This window comes from Myxocyprinus asiaticus, chromosome 49, assembly GCF_019703515.2.
Source record: "Myxocyprinus asiaticus isolate MX2 ecotype Aquarium Trade chromosome 49, UBuf_Myxa_2, whole genome shotgun sequence".
In the NCBI taxonomy this organism is placed as follows: domain Eukaryota; kingdom Metazoa; phylum Chordata; class Actinopteri; order Cypriniformes; family Catostomidae; genus Myxocyprinus; species Myxocyprinus asiaticus.
In genome coordinates this window covers 7,064,948-7,088,536 of record NC_059392.1, presented here as the reverse complement: position 1 = coordinate 7,088,536, position 23,589 = coordinate 7,064,948, and the positions used below count along the sequence as shown (strand labels likewise).

The 23,589-nt window shown below is 42.1% G+C and overlaps 1 protein-coding gene across 1 annotated transcript in view; it reads left to right on the top strand.

Annotated features, from left to right (window-relative positions):
• The window catches only part of LOC127438065 (low-density lipoprotein receptor-related protein 1B-like), a 308,837-nt gene that overhangs the window by 181,921 nt on the left and 103,327 nt on the right, over positions 1-23,589 (top strand). Inside the window, exons 43-48 of the mRNA XM_051693349.1 lie at positions 6,384-6,576; positions 9,715-9,840; positions 12,913-13,041; positions 13,688-13,807; positions 16,113-16,226; positions 16,321-16,479. Coding sequence (XP_051549309.1) covers positions 6,384-6,576; positions 9,715-9,840; positions 12,913-13,041; positions 13,688-13,807; positions 16,113-16,226; positions 16,321-16,479 — 841 coding nt within the window. The remainder of the gene's footprint in view (positions 1-6,383; positions 6,577-9,714; positions 9,841-12,912; positions 13,042-13,687; positions 13,808-16,112; positions 16,227-16,320; positions 16,480-23,589) is intronic.

Below are 23,589 nucleotides of genomic sequence, written 5' to 3'. Positions count from 1 at the left end.
TGTCATGATTAAATCCCAGTAGATAAAATTTAATCCCACCTGATATTACATCCTACCGAATATCGTGTTTCACTTGGAAATATGTCTTGTACACCAAGTTACATTGCGAATTCTGTTTCATGTTGTCTTTGGCCTCATCCACACTAATCCATTTTCATTTGAAAATGTTTAGTTTTCTAACGTCATATAAGTATGCGGTAATTGAGAGCATTTTCAAAAGGTTACATTTACGGTGGATGATATATTGTTAAAAAGCAAAAACAATCTTCCACACGTCATCAACAGATAGATTGTGTTTTCTTTCAAGGCTACGACACTGTCGTCAATAAACTGCCAGAGAATTCAGCTTTCTGCACTTGTCTTAGTTGATAATTTATGTTTGAGTTACCCTCCATCATATTAGTGGCTAGAAGACTCCAACATAATCCCTTCTTAGAAGCTACTTTAAATGTAAGCCTGAACTCGGAGCAGGAATGTCATGTCCTTGTCCACTGGTTCGTAGTTTAATGCTAAAAATGTTAGATCTTAACAGAGTGTGCAGAGGTTTTCACCTGTCAAGGCGACAGCTTTGATATTAAAGCGTTGTGCAGATGTCTGCCTACATCTCTTCATTTTCATCCGTCACCTTTAGAAACGCTCATAGAAGCACATGCAGGGATGACGACTATACATTTGGGAATAAAGATGCCTCGAATGGATGAGGGCAAGAACATGTGTTTGACATGTTGTCATCACAGATTAAAGCGTGAGTCTCGCTCTCCTCGCATCAAGCTTCCTATTATTACAGAAAGACTCTGACATTCAAACGGACAGCCTTTCAGAGACATTTGTGACTGTGTGTGTTAGTGGAGTTAATACCACTTTCGAAACAGATGTGTGTGGTGCACGAACCTTCGGAAATAAATAGCAAAAGACCATGAAACACACTTGAAGCTTAAAAGATATGTGAAACCTCTTTTTTGATGGGCTTAGGTATAGTTCTGTACTAAAGTTTGCAATTAATTGCTTGTTTTTTGCACAGACAAGTGGCACTGTTATTTAACAGGAAGTATGTCAGATGTATTCAGATGTAATCTACCCAGCACTACTTATAGTTGAGTATAAGCAGTACTTAACATGTCTTACACCACTTCTTGTTTAATAAAATAACTTTCACTAAATTTCGGCAAACTTTGCTGAAAACAAGACAATGGGGGGAATTCACTAAACAGTGATATTATAAATGGTATTTCAGTGCAAAAACCCATATCTTAATCATTAACCACCCTCATTCAAGTTTAGAAATATTCAGGGTTCATTACAATTTAAGCTCAATTGACAGCATTTGTGGCTTAAAGTTGATTACCATAACAACTAATTTTTGACTCGTCCCTCCTTTCCTTTAAAAAAAGCAAAAATTGAGGTTACAGTAAAGCACTTACAATCGAAGAGAATGGGGTATATTTTTGGATGGTTTAAAGGCAGAAATGTGAAGCTTATAATTTTTAAAAATATATACAGATTATTATATAATTTTATATTAATTCTTCTGTTAAAACTCGTGTAATATTTGAGCTGTCAATTTGTTTCAATCGTCATTTTTACGGTTGTTTTAGGGTTTACGGTGTTAAGTAAGTCTTTAAATAACTAATTAAGTCATTGTCATGCCTTTCCACTCAAATGCACGCCATTTCTATGTAAATAAGGCTCTTTATAGATTGTGCTTTATTCACAAAACTCCACTCTATTTGCCCAGTGCATTAAACATCATGCTATTACCGCCTGAGGAAAGCAGGTAGTAAACCGTCATGGTTACTTGTGTAACCTCCGTTCCCTGATGGAGGGAACGAGACGTTGTGTCGATGTAGTGACACTAGGGTTCACTCTTGGGAGCCTGAGACACCTCTGGTCTTTGATAAAAGGCCAATGAAAATTGGCGAGTGGTATTTGCATGCCACTCCCCTGGACATACAGGTATAAAAGGAGTTGATATGAAACCACTCATTCAGGTTTTGTGCTGAGGAGCCGAGACAAGGTCCGGCCATTTCAGCGGGTAGTTCAGCGTTGTGGCAGGAGGGACACAACGTCTTGTTCCCTCCATCAGGGAACGGAGGTTACACAAGTAACCATGATGTTCCCTATCTGTCACTCACTCGACGTTGTGTCAATGTAGTGACACTAGGGGTCCCTATATGAAACGCCACAATTGGCTGAACTGTGTTACGTGAACTGGCAGTGTGTGGTGGGCAGACTACTGTGTGCCTCATAGCCAGCACTCCCTAAAAAAGAAGGGGGATTATCCGACTGGGCTGCCAGGTCTAGTCAGGGGGTGTCCCTCCCAAGGGGAAGACACAGCGGAGACCACACCTCGCCCAAAGAGAGGGGGGTATATTTAAGTGGAAGGATACGTCACATGGTCTTTCCAACCATGTGGAGAGTCTTCAAGGTAGATCCTGCCCAATGGGGGAGGAGTTACTGCAAACATGGAGACTGGGGCAGAGGGGCTCTGCCCAAGGAAGACGCAGTTTGCCAACAGGGAAATGAATTAGTGGAAGATATATATCACATGGGGTTAGCCTTACAGGGAACCGCCAGATGCGGAGCACCTACCCCAGAACAGGACTCTTAGTTAGCATGTGTACTGGGCCGGCAGTGAATCTCTCCGAACACTCAACTGCCACAGGGCTCGGAGGAAATCAACCAGGGAACAAACTTGTGAACACTACTGGGAATTAATGGTGCACATCTTCAGCTCAAAAGGAGGTGGAAGGCGCTATGTGCAAGCGATACACCAGGCCAGCTATCCCGGGCTTATCCGCTTGTGTTGCGTGCCACTACCTGGGATGAAACCGGTTCCACCCGGAGGTTGTAGAACCTTGCAAAGGTGTTAGGTGTTGCCCAACCCGCTGCTCTGCAAATGTCTGTTAGAGAGGCATCCCTGGCCAGGGCCCAGGAAGCCACTACATCCCTGGTAGAATGGGCTCGTAGCCCTACCGGGGGTGGCATGTCCTGGGCGAGATATGCCATAGTTATGGCGTCAATGAGCCAGTGGGTGATCCTCTGCTTGGAGACAGCGCTTCCTTTCCGCTGTGCACCAAAGCAGACAAAGAGCTGCTGAGAGATCCTAAAGCTCTGCGTGCAATCCAAATAGATGCGTAAAGTGCGCACCGGGGACAGCAACGACAGGGCTGGGTCTGCCTCCTCCTGGGGCAGTGCTTGCAGGTTCACCACCTGGTCCCTAAAAGGGGTGGTGGGAACCTTGGGTACATAGCCTGGTCGGGGTCTCAGGTCCGAACTCCAGGCACGTTTCACTGACAGAGAACACTTGCAGGTCACCTACCCTCTTGATGGAAGTGAGTGCAGTCAGGAGGGCAGTCTTCAAGGAGAGTGCCTTAAGCTCGGCTGACTGCAAAGGCTCAAAGGGGGCTCTCTGTAGACCCTGAAGGACTACAGAGAGGTCCCATGAGGGAACGAGGCACGGTCTGGGGGGATTCAGCCTCCTGGTGCCTCTTAGGAACCTGATGATCAGGTTGTGCTTCCCTAAGGACTTACCATCGACTGCGTCGTGGTGTGCTGCTATGGCGGCAACATACGCCTTCAAGGTGGAAGGGGACAGCCTCCCTTCCAACCTCTCCTGCAGGAAGGAAAGCACTGATCCGACTGTGCATCTCTGGGGGTCTTCGTGTCGGGAAGAACACCACTTAGCGAACAGACGCCACTAAAAGGCATACAGGCGCCTCGTAGAGGGGGCCCTAGCCTGAGTGATCGTGTCTACCACCACAGGTCCGCGTCCCGTCCAGGGGCCAGACATGGAGATTCCAGAGGTCTGTTCGCGGGTGCCAGAGGGTGCCCCGTCCCTGAGAAAGAAGGTCCTTCCTCAGGGGAATTCGCCAGGGGGGAGCTGTCGCGAGGAGCGTGAGGTCCGAGAACCACATCTGGGTGGGCCAGTAGGGTGCTACCAGGACGACCTGCTCCACATCCTCCCTGACCTTGCACAGGGTCTGTGCAAGCAGGCTCACTGGGGGAAACGCATATTTGTGCAGGCCAGGGGGCCAGCTGTGTGCCAGCGCATCTATGCCGAGGGGGGCCTCAGTCAGGGCGTACCAGAGCGAGCAGTGGGGAGGATTCTTGGGAGGTGAACAGGTGCACCTGTGCCTGTCGAATCGACTCCAAATCAGCAGGACCACCTGAGGGCGGAGTCTCCACTCTCCCCTGAGGGTAACCTGTTGTGACAGCACGTCCGCTGTAGTGTTGAGGTTGCCTGGGATGTGAGTGGCTTGCAGCGACTTGAAGTGCTGCTGACTCCAGAGAAGGAGACTGCGGGCCGAGTTGTGACATACAACGAGAGCGTAGACCACCTTGGCGGTTGACATATGCTACCGTTGCCATGTTGTCTGTCTGAACTAACACTTGCTTGCCCTGGATCAATGGCCGAAACCAGACTCACCGTGAGACGAGCCGGCGAACTCATCCAGAAGCCAGATTGAGGCTTACCCGGCGGAGGGGATACCTGGCGGAGACGATCCCATTGGGGTCCCCAAATCGCCCCCAGTACTAGCCGCGCTGGCCTCATACCCATAGGTAGAAGGACCGAGGCGGGGAGCCACTGGGGTGGCTTGCTTTTCCTATGAAAGCAAGCCGCGACCGCAACGTTGCCATGGTCATTTTCTCACAGTGAGAACATGAACCATCCACAAATGCCGCCTCCGTGTGCGTCATGCCCAGACACGAAAGACAGCGATCATGACCATCCGAAGTTGAGAGATAACGACCGCAACCAGGATAACACACAATCGGAAAGGCATCTTTAAAAAGGCGCGTCTTTAAAAAGACGCTCAGTGTGTGCCGCTCTTTTAGAGAAATATATACTCTTTTAGAGGAAAAGCTCTTTCAGAAAATATACTCTCTTGTTTTCCTGCTGAAGCGCCCAGGGGCGTTCTCTGCAGTGCACCAGTGCAGAGGAGGGAGAAGCCGCTGAAATGCGCCGTCAGATCCAGCAGAGGTGAATGAACAGTAGTATTCAGCTCAATGAGCATGACCGTTCAGCTCCGAAGAGAAAATCTAAATGAGTGGTTGCATACCAGCTCCTTTTATAACCGAATGTCTGGGGGAGTGGCATGCAAATACCACTCACCAATTTTCATTGGCCTTTTATCAAAGACCAGAGGTGTCTTGGGCTCCCAAGAGTGACCCCTAGTGTCACTACATCGACACAACGTTGAGTGAGTGACAGATAGGGAACGAATGTTATTCAAAAGAGATGTTTGTGAACATTTTCTGTTGATCATGGCAGTATAGCTAATTCATCAAATAATGATGAAATATTGGAGAAGAGCATTAAAATATGAAAATTATTCATTTGTGCAGTGTAGTCAAGTTTAAACATTTTTAGTGGAGCATTTGGCGAGTTGTTATTTTAACCCCTGACCATTCCTCTCATGTCAGCATTTCTGAGTGAAAGGTAGCAAATGAATTTCTGAATGCCACCCTACACCAACTTCTGGCACAGGAAAATATAAATACCTCTCTCCTCGACTTACCGTCCTCCCAGAGGCCATGAGTGATGTATCCGTAATCCCTGTGCACTTGGGATAATCATTTTTAATGTCTGGGATAATGGAGGTGGGCTGTCCTTTGACTGTCACTGTGGTTTCCCCCTCCAGCTCTGGACAGGGCTGTGTATCTCTTTTGAATTATACAGGCACTTGCTGTGGTTTATTTTGGTCTGGGCATCTTTGCTGTAAAATGCACACAATAAATTGCCTGATGTAACTGTCCTGTAAAGCATGAGATATGTATTTGTATGAGAGAGTTTGGTTTATTCATTACCTGTGTAAAAAATGACTGAACTATTGAATGATTTACAAAATAATTGCTAGCATATACAAAATAAAGCATATTTCACAAAGTAACTCAAACTGTACACTCTCTAACTAATCCTTTTTTATTTCTTTGTAAAAACTTTGAAATAACACAAATGGAAGTATAAAAATAATGTAGTGACCAAAAAAAAAAAAAAAAAAACTAAAAAAAAAAACGTTTGTTGTAAAATAAACCTTGGATTTTATATCCGGGCACAGATTGTATATGCTGGGCATTTTCTTTACTTTCCATTCCCACTCATTAATACAAATAACACAAATAATGTGTATATATATATATATATATATATAATGTACAGTATATATACATTCTGCATAAAATCTTATGTAGGCACAATTTATGTTTGTCTACAAATCTTATTTCAACACACACACAAGGTGTAAAGTATATTATATTATATTTTTAACATTTATATATAATTGCTTAATATTTTATAGGGCTATATTAACAGAGGTTACACAGTTTCTTTATCAACTAGTTCTTTTTTTTACTATCCTAAATTTTGCTTTTGAAATTTGTAGGTCATTGTGAAATCAGGGCCCGGAACATTCTTTGGCTTGGCAATTTACAGAGACTTCCTCTTCTGGTCTGACTGGGTGCGGCGTGCCGTGATCCGATCTGATAAGTTTACTGGAGCCAATATGAAAGTTATCCGGGCTGACATCCCTCATCAACCAATGGGAATCGTCGCTGTTTCCAATGACACCAACAGCTGTATGTAACTTATTTTCTTTGTCCTTATCGCATTCACATTCCCCAAAGTATTTTAAAGGGATAATTTCCCCTGAAAATGAATATTCTGTGATCATTTACTTACCCACATGTATAACGTTCTTTCTTCAAGGGATTCCCACTTTTTTTTACCAATTAATTTTCCATTAATTTTTCAAACTTTCCAGGCATTTCTTTTTATTGGAAATTGAATTTTTAACCGATTGGCTGACGAATCATGTAGACCGATTTGTAAACCATTTTGGCTAATTAATTAAAAAGAACCAACTCAAAAGAACGATTCGCTCACAATTAGAATATCACAGTGTCTTGCATGAAAGTTGCATGGGTATTTAATGTTTTAGAGCAAAGCAAAACCAGAAAAATTTATATTCACTCTAGAGATTTCCATGACTTTTGGGATTTTATCAATTGCCCTGACTTTTCCAGACCTCGAAAAAAAAATTATAATTTTTTTATTCCATGATAACTATGGAACTACCAGATAAAAGAGTGTTTCTGTATGTCACTTTGTGTCTTGTTTGCATTAGTCAAACAAGATTGTTTGTATTATTCACACGAGGTGTCTGACAGCAACACAATGGAAAGTCAGTGGTATTTGATGCGTCAGAAGTCACTTGGGGGGCTTAAATTTTGTAACCGCGAGGGGAAGCCAAAACAGAATCAACACACTCTGACTTGGGGTCAGATAAAAGTTTAATTTGTTGACTTTAAAGTTCTCTGCTGACTCTCTTGGTATAGAAGGGAAAGCCGGGCTTATGTCAGCATGATATGACAAATACGTAAACATATTTTATTCACAGGCAACTTGACATCATCAGATGAGACTTGTCTAGTGACCATATTTCTGCCATTTAAGGGAAACTCAAAAGAAGCTAAACATTTCGAGTGACTTAGGTATACTGTTAATATTGTATGCAAAGAAACCAATTCAGGTCTAAAACTACAACATGAAATGTATAGACTTAGCAGAATTTATAGAATGTTACGTATTTATAGAATACTCAAATTTCCATCTGCTTCTTTCTTGGCTTCGATAGTGATATTTCTTTGTTTGTGGTTCAAGCCTCAACATTTCAAAGGATTCTAATAGAAAGCAGCTTGGAGGCTTGGCATATTTAAACACAAATGGAGATTTTCTCATCCTGAGTGTCTCTTAGGAGATTTGGCCCTCAGTGGCCACCATCCCTCCTATCTATATGGTGCAGATGACGCTATTAAGGGAATTCATTCAGACAGTGCAGTAACATGCTCAGACTTGGAATGAGAGAGACTGACAAACACACACAAAGCCATTTTTGTTGATTATTAAATACTGTTGAATATTATTGGAAAAAAACATACAGGTACATTCCAAAAACTGTATGAACACATTATTTGGCAAACTGCAATCTGCCTTTAAGAATTCTCTATTCCGATTGTGTTTCCAGGCATCTGATGCCTTTTAACAGAACACATTCTGTCTGCCACTGTACACTCAACGTTTCAGTTAAAACACACACACACACACATTTTCTCAAGGCTTGAAGGGCACTCTTGCAGTGCCAGTCAGAGGGTTGGACTTCTCAGCGGGTGTGAGTTTGAACTGTGTTTGGCACAGACATTGGCATGGAGTGCGGGGCTCTGAACCATGCCCTATCTCCATACACGCGGCTGCCAGACTCCAGCGCCCTGGGCCGAGTGTATTTCCCTGCACAAATGGTGAGGATTCAGATGAGTGCATTGGACCAGCGTCTTTCAGCTTGGCAACATGGGGCTCGAGTCCTGGGAGTCTTTTGCTTATTATGGAAATGGGGCTTTAAATAGCTTGAATTCTTCAATGGCAGATTTCAGTTGGCCGGCGATTATAAAGGAATGTTTGTACATTTGAATAAAAGCCATTGCAGATGGTTCTACTCCTAAAATAAAGCAGTAAGCTTGTCTTAGTAGTGGTTAATTGAAACAAGGACATGTGTTGGTGAGTAACTAACTAAAGAAGCGACACTACTAACATAATTAACAGCATTTGTGTTATAATGTTGATTACCACAAAAAATAATTTCGAGCAAAAGGCACTTACAATGGCCGTAAATGCTAAAATACACCAAGTCCCATTCAAGGCAAGCCAGTCCACTCAACGGTCACCTTGGGAAAGCTCCCGGGCTGCTATTTTTTAAGGATACAAGTGCCATAAAAGTACAGCTCCTGTCTACTTAAATGGGGAAAGACTTTAATCTCCAAAATGGCTGGTGAAGATTACGGTCAAATAGTGCACAGTATTTACAACAATTGTATCATAAATGCAATTTTTCAGGCTGATCCAGCTAATGCACATGTGCATTCTCAAGTTGACTGACAGGCGATGTCTGTATCTAAAAGGTGATTGGCTCTTTTACCTGTAAGGTGTGACTTCCTGTTCTACATCCGCTATATTGAGTGTTCCAATTATTCACATTTATTAGAATATAAGTGCTCCGTCTCGGGCCAAATAGTCTCTAAATACTTACTGTTTCAAAAGTATACCAGCAAAACATAAACATTTTATGTATTAACATTATAAAATCGCTTATTCATCTTATATGTGTAAAGTTACAGTATATCCAATATACAGTTTTGTTGTCATCACAACAAAACCCTATAATCCTGGTATTGGATATAATTTTACAGAAGATAAGGTTAGTAAGTGATTGTATCACTCTAAAATCATGTTTATATATATAATGTTTATGTCTTGTGATTTTACTTTACAATTTAATTACCGCTGTATTATTTTTGGATGAATTATCTCAAATACGGTGACTATTAAACTTGAACAGATACATTTACAAAAATTATTTTGTCTGATACCTTAGAAATATGATAGCAAACCTCTCCTCAAAAAGCTGCATGATTCATGCCCACAGCATAAATGTTGCTGGCAGAGTTATGTACCAAAATGTAATATAAATCCCTAACCCTCCACATGAGCAATAGTAATAGTGATACTTGCTCTAGCAAACACCACTAAAACATCTATGTCTTGTAAAGCATTTGGTAAATGTTCTCTCTTAGTGTGAGAACTACAGTTTTTACACGTTTTGTTTAGAAAAGCAAAGATGATGTGTTTGATGTGTTAACTAAGACTTCTCTTTGAACTTCCAGGTGAGTTGTCCCCCTGCAGCCTGAATAATGGGGGGTGCCATGACCTCTGCCTTTTGACCCCGCTTGGTGCAGTAAACTGTAGTTGCCGTGGGGAACGCATATTACTGGATGATAACAGATGTGTATGTAAGTCCTGTACCCTCTCTCTGCCTCTCTCTCTTTCTCTCTCTCTGTCTTTTTATCAGACTTTCTTTCCACTTGCTCTAAATTTTCCAACCTCTCCATCCTGTATCATGTGAGCTCTTAAATTTCCTAAAATACTTCTTTAGCATCGCAAATAAATAAACACTTTAACTTGGAAATAAATGTGTACTGTGTAAGGTATGCAAATAATCTTTTCTTCTACTTTCGAAAGGAGAATTAAGGATATTAAAGTTGACTCAACCAATTCATTTACTTAGAATATGCCAATAATAATATTATGAGTTCTCTGAAGGAAAACCGTGGAGGCTGACTGACTCTGGATTGAAATTCCAAGTGTACGTTCAGGTTTGTGGAGCCCCAGGGCTGGAGACAGAGAGCTGAGGAACAGGAGAAAAGTGGGACAAAACGGCAACTTTTAGTAGAATGAGAGTAAAATCTTGCAAATCCAGGAAGAGTTTGCACTAGAAATATTGCAGGGAGGTTCTGCCTCAACAACCTCCAGTACCATCCCTTCCCCCTTATTACATCAGACAATTGCAATGATCTTAATAAAGATCAGATAGTGAGCTAAAAAAGATCTAGAATTATTTGACATCTAGATAAACACTTGCATGGAATCTAGATCCATGTTTTAATCCAGATTTCTTATACTAGATTTCTAGAATTTAGATTTTACATCAATATTTTGGCCTAGATTCTAGATCAGATTGCTATTCATATTCCTTTTACTATGGATCTAGATTTCAAATGGTGACCTTCATTCAGGGTGAGATTATCCAGATTCCTTCTACACTGAATTCAAATTCTAGATCCAGATTGTAGTCTTCATTCTAGATCAGATTGTTATCCAAATTCCTTTTAATCAAGATTCTAGATCCAGATTGTGATCTTCATCCAGGATGAGATTATCCAGATTCCTTTTAATCTGAATCTAAATTCTAGATCCAGGTTATGGTGAAGATTCTAGATCAGATTGTTATCTTCATTCAGGATCAGACTGTTATCCTGACACCTTTAATGTTGAATCTAATTTGTAGATCCAGATTATGGTCTAGATACAAGATCAGATTGATATCCAGATTGCTTTTACTCTTAATTTAGATTCTAGATCCAGATTGTGATCTTCATTCAGAATGAGATTATCCAGATTCCTTTCAATCTACGTAGGTTCTAGATCCAGATTGTGATCTTTATCCAGGATGAGATTATCCAGATTCCTTTTAATCTGAATCTAAATTGTAGATCCAGTTTGTGGTGAAGATTCTAGATCAGATTGTTATCTTCATTTAGGATCAGACTGTTATCCTGACACCTTTAATGTTGAATCCATATTCAAGAACCAGATTGTGGTCTATATTCTAGATCAGATTGTTATCAAGATTCATTTTACTCTGAATCTAGATTCTAGATCCAGATTGTGATCTAGATTTTTTATTTTTTTTATTAGACTTTAAATGTAACTTTGTATTTATGTAAAAGATTACTGCTCTGATTTGAGATTTTAGGGCCAAGTCCTCACGATTCTGTTTTCATTTGTTTTCTGAATGAATGCGTTATTTTTTCAAAAATCTCTGTTTGTAGTGGTTGAAAATGTTGTTCCAGTGTGGATGAGAGGCATAAACATATCAATTATTATTTTTATTTTATTTTTTTCAAATCAGTCCCATATATCACAAAGAATGTTGAACAAATTCAGGATTCCTGGCTTTGTTTTAGTTTGACAAAACGGCCACCAAAAACAATCAGGCTTAATTAGGGTTAAGTGGTATCAAGATTATCGTTATCAACTTTCTCTATCAACTTAGAGTTTGATCCTTAGTTTATGATTAGTTCAAGAGTGTGTTCACATAAATTAAGCGAACAGCCAATCACATGCAACATCGAGAGACTTCACTTCTTGCTAGAGAGTCAGCACAATTAACTTCTCCGCTGAATATCTTTTTGAACACAGTTACACATCACAAGAGGACATTATAAAAATATGATAAATGAAAACACATTTACACAATACAAATGATCACCATGAAATCATGAATAATTCCAACACATTTACACAGCACAAAGGATCATTATTAAATGATAAAGACAGCAAAAAGAAATATTCCTTCTGCTGCGAGAGCTCGAGAGAAATGCTGAAAATAATCTCAATGTGATAAAAAAAAAAAAAAATTCTGATTTATCGCTAAGTGACTTTGAATAGGTCCACACAAGAACATACATATAAATTTTAAAAGTTTAAAATCTTTATTTGAAATAATAAAAAAGGTTTAAATATTAATTTAACTTGAGCTTAATATCATTCAATACTGTTAGAAATGAATACACTATTAGACAATAAAAAGTGAGCAATTGGAATATGAGAAGATCGTATGCTCGACTTATTTATTCTTCTTTCTAGCAACATGACACACAATAAAGACAATTTTGTGTGCCAGTGTGCTTTTACTGAACTTCAAGTGAAATACTGGATGTTCTTGGCATCTCTGCCAGCAAATTCATGAAAGAAGGGGTTTGGGTGGCAAACACACTTTTCTGAAATATTATCTATAATGGGGAGTGATTAAGCTTTTAATATTTTAAAATCGATCATTATTGCATCGTATTAATCCATTGTTCTTGCATTTTATAGATTTATTTTAGGTTTATTGTTTCATAGATATTTTATGGCAAGTGATTTTGTGGATTTCTAAAATAGTTTATTTGAAGAAACGGGGAGAGTTACACTTTACTTACAAATGATTGGTCCAGTATCTGTATGAGATCACTGTTCGGGAACATAACCTGCCCTAGAGCAGGTTAGCCATTTAGCATATGTTACTATGGCGATAGACCCAGATGAAAAACAGTCCACCTTACTGATACCGCAAGTTCAAAGATTGTTCAAGCAAAGTATAAACTTACCTAGCTAGCCACTTGATCCTGCTTTCTGATATGGGCCTGGACTCTAGGTTCTCATTTAGAGAGTTTGATACTGAAAAATCCATTCTGGAATGGATCTTTACACAACAAACCTTGCCAAACTGTACAAATCTGTTCTTCTTTCTCATCTTTTAGCCATGAACTCCTCCTGTAACATCCACTCTGAGTTCCAGTGCGGGAATGGCGAATGCATTGACTACCAGCTGACATGTGACGGCATCTCTCACTGTAAAGATAGGTCTGATGAGAAAATGCAGTACTGTGGTAAGAACCCAATCAGGGAGGATGTTGTCTTTGAACCTCAGGTACAGTTATGAGTAGAATGAAAGAACCTACGGAAGGTCTTCCTGTTCTCTTTTGACATGAGCTAATAAGACAAGTTTCCAGCAGCCTGCCAAAGACGTAATAAGTACCAGTGATGTGACACGCTGACTGTTGCTCTCTTTCTTGCTGTCTTTACTTTTCAAGCAGAGTGCCTATTAAATCAGTGCTTCTCAGCTGGTTTTGTTTCAGAGCCCAGATTTTACATCAAGTGGTGACCAACTCAGTACCAAAATAGTACAAAATTGAATTTCACTGGTTTCATGATCGCCAATAATTCTTGTTTTAAGTGAACCTGTATTTCATGTACTCTGGTTCATTTATATTTTTCATACCATAGTTTTGTTATTGGATAACCAAATATTTTGGTATTTGGATTTGGACATGTCATGCAACCCATCTATTTTGGAAACAAACGATGGATGAATACATCAATTGTGACGTCAATAAAATATATGGATAGCGTTTTCTTTTCCCTTTTGAAAGTGACAATTTTGACTATGCATGATTATATATTAGCCTTTTATTATTGCATTTAGTGTTTTTTCAAAGTCATATGCCTAATTCTCACCCTCTTGTCATTTCTTAGAAAACCGGAACTGCAGACATGGTTTTAAATCATGCTATAACCAGCGCTGTGTGGCCAACCATCGCTTTTGTGATGGGGTGAATGACTGCGGAGATAACTCAGATGAAGTTTACTGTAACAGTGGGTATTTTCCTCTATTTCTTGACTGAAAAAAATAAATAAAATAAATACAAATATTGATTGTTAGTGTGTTGGTCAGTCCAGGAATCTTCAGTTTTCCATTTTTCTGGCCATCTCTCTAGAGAAATTCACTCAATCAATCAATCAATCAATCAATCAATCAATAAACCCTTGAATTCTCACCTCGCTTGAACATCTAAATAAAAAAATTAAGCTTTAATGCAGAAACCCATCTATAATGCAGATGGAACAAACCACAGATCTTGGCATCTCTTCAGCTCACATTGAAGACCAACGAAAATTGTATTCTCACCAGCAATGCAGTGATCTAAATATCTTCCAAAAACCTGAATGCATTTTACAATTCATGTGAACTTCTAAAAAGATGAGTGAAATCTAATTTTAACCTCCTGAGACCCCGCGTCCACCTGCGTGGACATTACGTTTTGGCTTTGCTATATGCAATGCATAATTTGACTGATCTCAGTTCAGGATAATCTGGACTGTTAGTAAAGGGTTAAACTTTCGATGCTCAGAGTCATGTGACCAAACAATATGGCGTCGATCACAGAGGAGTTTGTGTTTGGGAGAAACACCAACAAAACTACATCTGGTAAGAAAACTAATTATGTTTTTACATTGAAACCTGTTTGAGTCAAAAGATTAGAGTCTCAAGTTTCGTACTATATGCCATTGTTTAAATTTGAGTGATTTATCGCAAAATGACTCACTGTTAAACAGAATGACCACATTTGTGGACTGTATGCTCAGTTCAGTTAAAATATCAATATTTTCTGTGCATTATCACATTGAGAATCAATGAGTTCATCCAAAAACTGAAAAATGTTCCTTTCAGAGACTTTATATGGAGTTAGGATGAAAATAAGATGCATTTCAAACTGTCCAGTGCAGACAGACAGCTCGCTGGAGGTTAAGTCATTCACTAAATAGGGACAAAGGGGGCAAGGGAGCATCCTATAGCTCTCTATGCAGCTAAATGCATTCAATCCAAACTTCCTATTTAAAGTTCATTTTCAGGCTGCAGATGATGTTTGGACTACTCAACATTGTTTGGCAGATATGGGACAATGGTAATGTGTACATAGATTCAGAATTTATAATGTATAATTTTATTTTAACATGGTGGGCAGTTATTGGATGATGCTGGCCATTACTTTAAATCTGAATTATTTATGCCTATTTCTGATGTAATGGATGTAACATCTCAAAAACATGAATAACCAACACTTCTGGAAATATAACACACAATTTAATAATAATAATAAAAAAGATCTGACTTTCTATAGTGTGAAATTAAAAAAATTCACAACTTAGTCCCACCGTCCACAAATGAGGACATCAATTTTTAGGAAATCTATTTGGTGTAAAGATGTTTTATTATTATTATTATTATTTTTTTTTTTTGCATGTTTCTTAGGGGCTAGTAGTTACAGATCAAAAAGGGAAATGGAAAAATCACACAACAGTCGCACAGGGGTCTTAGGAGGTTAATTCTGTATTTTGTCACCTATAGCAAATGTTACATTATTCTTGTGGTGTATTCTTTAAAAGAATCAAATTTAGATTGCTTTAAATGGACCAGTTAACACTGTCCTTGGACTTGAAAGTGGAGTCAGAGCTTATTTTGGTCCACTTTTATTTGTGACTGGGTCTCTGTTCACTTTTCATTCAAACATTTTTATTTATTCATTTTATATTTTTGGAACCGCATTTACTTCGCTATTATATTAAATATACATTACAGAATTCTGGGCTCTCTATCAGCATCTGTGGTCAAAAATAAAATTTCAAGTTACTTGCAGAGGAACATTTGCAGCTGTGCTTTGGCACTGCTCTTCTGTACAAAATAATCTGATGGTTTGTGATATACTCATGATTACCTATGATCAGCATATCAGAGTGGATCTGACTAGCTACACCAAGAGTCACTGATAATAAGACGAAAGCGCTTCAAGACGTACATCTGAAAAATATGTTGTCTGAGCAAGTAGGAAATTTGTAATTTTCCCATAGTAACTCGTGGTAAGGCAAAACATTTGGTCATTTGTTTATTTCTAATGAAAAATTGAACAAGAACATCTGTAGTGTTTCTTTAATTATAATATTAGTTCTGCTCTGAGAGCCCTAAAATGTTGTTTGAAAAGGTTGATGTAGTGGTCTTTGTAACATTATTGTCTATTCTGTTCATTATGAGCAATTAACAGTACCTTAAATAACAAAAATAAAGACTTCTTCAAATCATAATGTGGAACAAAGTGTGTCATCTATCTTGTTATGGTTCCAGATTCCTCATGTTTATCCTCGGAACGATATTGCGCAGACGGTTCTTGTGTTCCCTTGTCGTCCTGGTGTAATCAGATCATCGATTGTGCTGATGCATCGGATGAGAAAAACTGCAGTAAGATAAGCTTTCTTCTAACCGTCCTTTGTGCATGTGTTAGCATCTTTTACTTACCTTGTGAACACTCATCTCGTTTTCTCCGTTGTTAAAGATAGCACAGACTGTGTGGAATACTACAGACTGGGTGCTCGCGCCAGCAACAGTGGGTCGTTTCTAAGCTGCAATTCCACATCGCTGTGTGTTCATCCCTCCTGGCTCTGTGACGGAGCCAACGATTGTGGGGATTATGCAGATGAAATACACTGCCATGGTAAAAATGCACATTTACATTCTCTCTTTATCTCTGTGTCTGTTTCTTTCTCTTGTTTGTTTGTTGTCAAAGTACAGTGTTTTCACACTGAGAACAGAAAATACTGCTGAGGACAAAACCACATTTTTGAGTTTGAATATATCCATCACATTACAGACAAAACCAAAAACCTACGTCGAAGTTTGACGGCTCATGTTGATTTTTTGACATTCTGAAACGTCTCGGTTACTTTCGTAACCTCCGTTCCCTGATGGAGGGAACGAGACGTTGTGTCGATGTTGTGACACTAGGGGTCACTCTTGAGAGCCCCGATCACCTCAGATCTTTGAGAAAAGGCCAATGAGAATTGGAGAGTGGAATTTGCATGCCACTGCCCCAGACATACGGGTATAAAAGGGAGCTGAAATGCAGGATTCATTCAGGTTTTGTGCTGAGGAGCCGAGACACGGTCCCAGCCATTTCAGCAGCTAGTACAGCGTTGTGGCAAGAGGGACACAACGTCTCGTTCCCTCCATCAGAGAACAGAGGTTACAACAGTAACCAAGATGTTCCCCTTCTGTCACTCACTCGACGTTGTGTCGATGTAGTGACACTAGGGGTCCCTATGGAAAAATGCCACAACAGCTGAACCGTGTTACGTGAACTGCATGCGTAATAGCAGGTGCATCAGACTGCACGTAACCTCCCCCAATGCCCCAAAAGACGTCATGTAGTTCCCCACATCCCTGAGGGGGGGAAGTGACGTAACTAGCATGGGACCAGGTCGCATCAGCCGCGGCCTTTTCTCTCTATGTTTTCTCTCCACAGAGTATTAGATTGAGCTGGGGCCATCTAACGCTATCATACACATCGGGGAAGATGTTCTTTTCCTTTCCTATTCTTTCAGGGGGAAAATACCCCGCAGAGACCACATCCTGCCCAAAAGGGGAGGTCAACATATGGCAGTACGACACATGGGCTCAGCAGCCGCACATGGAAGAGGTGCGGTGGTAGGTCCCGCCATGATAAAGGGGGGGGAACTCTACAATCACAGCGACCGGGGGCAGAAAGAGCTCTGCCCAAGGGAGACGTGGGTCTGCCAACAGAGACACCGTACCGCGGAATATACATCACAGGGGTTACCAGAGTAATCGGCACCTGTGGAGCACCTATCCCAGTACAGGGCATATTAGAACCCATAGTGGGGCTGGCTGCGAACTCCTCCGCTGCGTTCACGAACCATAGGGCTAGGGAGGAAGGACATCCAGGGTCCATGACTTCATGAACTCGACTGGGGGTAAAAGCGCACGTTTTCGCCTCAGGGGAGGGGAAAGGCGCTATACGCAAGCGATACACCCGGCCAGCTGTTCCGTATTACCGAACTCTACCTGTTCGTACCTGAAAGAACATGGGATGAAACAGGCTCAACACGGAGATTGTAAAATCTCGTGAAAGTATTGGGTGTTGCCCAGCCCGCTGCTCTGCAGATGTCTGCTAGAGAGGTGCCACTGGCCAGTGCCCATGAGGATGCCACACTCCTTGTAGAGTGTGCTCGAACCCGCAAGGGGGCGGGCACGGCCTGGGTCTGATAGGCTAATGCAATGGCGTCCACGATCCAGTGGGCAAGCCTCTGTTTGGAGAAGGCATTCCCTTTCCGCTGTCCACCAAAGCAGACAAAGAGCTGCTCAGAGCGTCTAAAGCTCTGCGTTCAATCCAAGTAGGTGCGCAAAGCACGCACCGGACACAGCAACAACAGGGCTGGGTCTGCCTCCTCCTGGGGCAGCGCTTGCATGTTCACCACCTGATCCCTGAAGGGGGTCGTGGGAACCTTGGACACATAGCCTGGTCGGGGTCTCAGGATCATGTGAGAATCTGCCTGACCGAACTCCAGGCAAGTGTCACTGACAGAGAACGCTTGCAGGTCCCCCACCCTCTTGATGGAGGTGAGCGCAATCAGGAGGGCCGTCTTTAAGGAGAGGGCTTTCAGCTCGACTGACTCTAGCGGCTCAAATGGGGCTCTCCAAAGGCCCAGGAGGACCACAGTGAGATCCCATGAGGGGAAGAGGCATGGCCTGGGAGGATTAAGCCTCCAGGTGCCTTTGAGGAACCTGATGATCAGGTTGTGCTGTCCAAGGGACTTACATGACTGCGTCGTGGTGAGCCGCTATAGCGGCTACATAAACCTTCAAGGTGGAAGGGGACAGCTGCAACTCCAGCCTCTCCTGCAGAAATGAGAGCACTGACCCGACTGTGCATCTCTGGGGGTCTTCGGCTCGGGAAGGACACCAATTCACGAATAAGCCTGGCGAACTGAATCGCGTAGCCGAGTCAGATGGTCCTGGCCAGTCACCGCAATGGGTTAGCCACGCGTCCAAGCTCCGGGCAAGGGGCACTAAGGGGATGATCGCATCTGATGTACCTGGGGGTGGGGCCTCGCGGCGGGGGGGGGAGCAGGCAATGCCACGTTGAGGAGCGTTGCTTTGACCCGAGGTGGCTGCGCTGAGGGGGACCTCAAAGCACTTACCTTGCTCTGCGTACCCGGCATAGGGCAGGTTAGCGACTGAGGAGGAGGGCCTCTTGGGCCGTTCTCGAGACTCGTCACAACTGGCTGGCCGTAGTAAATACAACTGCTCGGCTCCAAAGAAAAAATCTGAATGAATCCTGCATTCCAGCTCCCTTTTATACCCCGTATGTCTGGGGGAGTGGCATGCAAATTCCACTCACCAATTCTCATTGGCCTTTTCTCAAAGATCTGAGGTGATCGGGGCTCTCGAGCGACCCCTAGTGTCACTACATCGACACAACGTTGAGTGAGTGACAGAAGGGGAACAGGGAGTTCTCAAATGTTTCCTGTCAGTAACTAAAAAAGAGAAAGCCGCCCAACGTGTCAATTTTATTCTGACCAAAGCTACTTGATTGCACATCATATCCAAATTACGACTTTTAAAATAGAAACTTCTTAGGAGGAACTGAAGGCAGCAATACTATTTGTGGTGGTTAGCTAAAGATGCTAGCTTGGATTACTCATCCTGTCTTTGTCATTAAATGAAAATGAGAAAATTGCCCAACATGACCATATTTTTTTTTACCAAAAGTACTTGAATGCACATAATTTCGAAATTGCGATTTCCAAACACTTTCCAGGAGGACCTGCTATTTTTATTTTTTATTTATTTTATTTTTTTGGGGGGGGGGATTTTTCCCCTTTTTCTCCCAATTTGGAATGCCCAATTCCTAATGCGCTCTAAGTCCTCGTGGTTGCATAGTGATTCGCCTCAGTCCGGGTGGCGGAGGACGAATCCCAGTTGCCTCCGCGTCTGAGACAGTCAACCCGTGCATCTTATCACGTGGCTTGTTGAGCGCTTTGCCACGGAGACATAGCGCGTGTGGAGGCTTCACGCCACACACCGCGGCAACCACGTTCAATTCACCATGTGCCCCACCGAGAACAAACCACATTATAGTGACCACGAGGAGGTTACCCCATGTGACTCTACCCTCCCTAGCAACCGGGCCAATTTGGTTGCTTAAGAGACCTGGCTGGAGTCACTCAGCACGCCCTGGGATTCGAACTAGCAAACTAGCGAACTCCAGGGGTGGTAGCCAGCGTATTTTACCACTGAGCTACCCAGGCCCCAGAAATACTATTTTTGATGATTAGCTTAAGTTGCAAACATGGTTTACTCATCCTGTTTTTTGTCAGTAACTGAAAAAGAGAAAACTGCCCAACACATCCATGTTTTTATGACCAAGAGTACTTGAACGTACATCATGTCGAAATTACGATTTGCAAAATTGTAAGAAGGAACTCCCCAGAAGGACTTGAAGGCAGTGATAATTTTTGTGATTGTTAGCTAAAGTTGCTAGCATGGATTCAGTAACTGAAAAATAAAGAATTGTCACAAAGCTCATTTGCATGTGAAAATGATCAGTGGCGAATTTGCCACAAACTCTCGATTTCCGTAAGGGTTACCCTTTCATTGTCAGTAACTGAAAAAGAGAAAATTGCCCAACCTGTCCATACTATTCTGACCAAAACTATTTGAATGCACATTATGTGGAAATTACAATTCCCAAACACTTCCCAGGAGCAGGGGCGGATCTACCGAGCTGGCATGAGGTGGCAAATGCCACCCTAAGAAAAAGCAGTGCCACCCCATCTGACAATCCAGCATAAGTATCCAAATGTATCAAATATAAATGTAAGTATATTATCGAGTTTGACATTGTGTAGGGGTTTATTCATGTCAAACTGCCTAAACTCTCACCGAACACACAAATGACTACAGACCCATAGCATTACTGATTACAGCAGCAACCAATCCCGTGATTGTTAACAGCAGCAGCCAATCACAGCATCGACCAATTGCCTACCTACTATTGCAGCGCATGTACAGTGTTTGGGCTCTCAAGGGTTGATGAGCTTATTTCCTCAACAACAATGAACACATTGACAAATACTTGGGAAAAAAGATGTGGTAAAAGATGAATTTCTCAGTTGTTTCCAAGTATTCACTGAATTATTATTAGATTCATCACCATCAGTTATGGATTGAGATGGGTGAGACGTGTCCTCACCACTTTTTGAAATAGCTGTCGTCAGGTATGTGTATAATCCAGATGAAACATCTCCAGTTCTTGAGTAGGAGTTTTTGTTTCATCTGTGTGTGTTTTACTGGTGATCTGGCGCTGGAATGTGTTATTTTGAATGTTATGATAAGTGTTCATTGCGGCTGTTATCGGTGTCGTTTAGTGTCAGCAGTTTTACCGCAGCTTGGCCGCAGCTTGCGCTCATTTCCATGACCCTCATTTTGATGGCCTTCTCGGCTGTATTGTTTGTGTGTATGTAGTGTGTGTGTGTGTGTTGTCTTTCTCACTTTCTCTCCCTGTCTCTTAATCACTCTCAGGTGTGTGATAACCAGGTGAGCTGATTGTTGATGGGGCGCACCGGTGCGCTGTGTGTTTCCTCCCTATATAAACTGAGTGTTTCATGGCTGGGTTGTGCGATGGGAGATGGTTGTTCGTGAGCTGTGTCATCTCATTCACGGGCGCTCAGGCGCATATTGATTTTTTTATTCATTTTTTTTCCAGGTTCCCGCTGCTGGAGCAGAGAGTTTGTGATTGTCGCTGTCTTAATTTCAGAGTTTGCTGTTTTTTTCATATTCAGAACTGTGTTTCTGCTACTCTCATCTCCCCTCTTGCATCTTTTATTGCATTTTATTTTTTTAGCGCCCATCCACTGATGTACAGATGCAATCTTGTTTTATTAAAATAAAAAATTATATTTGGGTGAATTAGAATACAAAACCTCTAAAAACTAAAGGCAAAATGTTACCACTAGATCAACCAGTCATGTTCTTAACCAAAGTGCTGATCTATGTATTCATCTACTGATTATCAAAATCCCAAGACTGATAGTGGCAGATGTAGAGATGAAATAACCATATTATGTGAAATATTTATTTGGGTGCTTGAATCGGTCATTAAGAATGACTATTGATCAAAACAGGTAATTTAAAATAATATTTTACTGTGCATAACATAATTAATATTCATGAGTTGTGCAGCACTGCCCCCCACAGTACACTTTTCTGAACAGTTTATGTATACTTAGACCTAACTTTGTGTTAATCTTCACTTTCAAATGGATTATTCCAGCTGTTACAAATGTGATAGGCCTTCAGGACTTTATTAGCAGAATAACATGGGATATGCATGCATTTTCCATCCATGGGTACACTTAACAATGGTAGTGAAGTTTAGTCCAGATTGCCAGTTCTAAGTGTCAAGCTAAGGAACATTTAAAATTTGTTGACGTGTTGAATGGACAATGTCTTTCATGTTGGCAAATCAGTGGCAAAATGGTTACTATGTGGTTCCTGTGGAAATTCAGTTGTATTGGAATTTCATGGACATTTGTAATTTGATTTTGACTCTAATTAATGAAATAGTACTTGTTGCAATGAAGCTTGGTACCTTAATCCATAAGAACTACGCATGAGCGCTTGCTTTGGTGTTGCCACCCCTCATAGTCTGCATGCCACCCCCTCACCACCCCATAAAAAAAAATTCTAGATTCGACCCTGCCCAGGAGCACCTGAAGGCAGCAATTCTACAGTATATGTGATGGTTCCCTATCTGTCACTCACTAAACGTTGTGTCGATGTAGTGACACTAGGGGTCACTCTTGGGAGCCCGAGACACCTCTGGTCTTTGATAAAAGGCCAGTGAAAATTGGTGAGTGGTATTTGCATGCCACTCCTCCGGACATACGGGTATAAAAGGAGCTGGTATGCAACCACTCATTCAGATTTTCTTTTCAGAGCCAAACGGTCATGCTCACTGAGCGGCACATCACGTCCACCATCCACCACTCTATTTGGCAGGTTTGGCGCTCCAGCGGTGGTCTCCCACTCCTGAGCGCCCAGCTGTGGAACGAATCTGCCCTCGATGTGACAGTCTCCATGGGTCACGAGGACAGGCCTCTTCCTCCCCCATCCCAGGCTGTTCCGGGGGTGGTCACAAGGAGCCAGGTAAGTGCTTCGATGTCCCTAGACTCAGCACGGCCATGACATGGTGTGGCACCTCAAGCTCCACCCCGCCGTGAGGCCCCACCTGCCGGTATGTCCGACGACGTTGTCCCTTTGGTCCCCCTTGTGCGGAACTTGGACGCGTGGCTTGCGCTTTCCAATCCGTCGCGATGGCTGGTCCAGACCGTCCGACTCGGCTACGCGATTCAGTTCGCCAGGTGTCCGCCCAGGTTCAGCAGTATCCACTTCGCCTTGGTGAAGGTCAAAACGTTGCTACCTTGCGCGCAGAGATCGCTACCCTCCTATGGAAGGGTGCAATAGAACCTGTCCCTCCGGCCAAGATGAAGGGGTTTTACAGCCCCTACTTCATCGTACCGAAAAAAGGCGGTGGGTTGTGGCCAATCTTGGACCTGCGAGTACTGAACCGGGCTTTACACAGACTCCCGTTCAAGATGCTGACACAAAAACCTTTTCGCGGCGGTAGACCTGAAGGACGCGTACTTCCACATCTCGATTCTACCATCAAGAGGGTAGGAGACCTGCAAGCGTTCTCTGTCAGTGAAACGTGCCATATGCCCAAGGTTCCCACGACCCCTTTTAG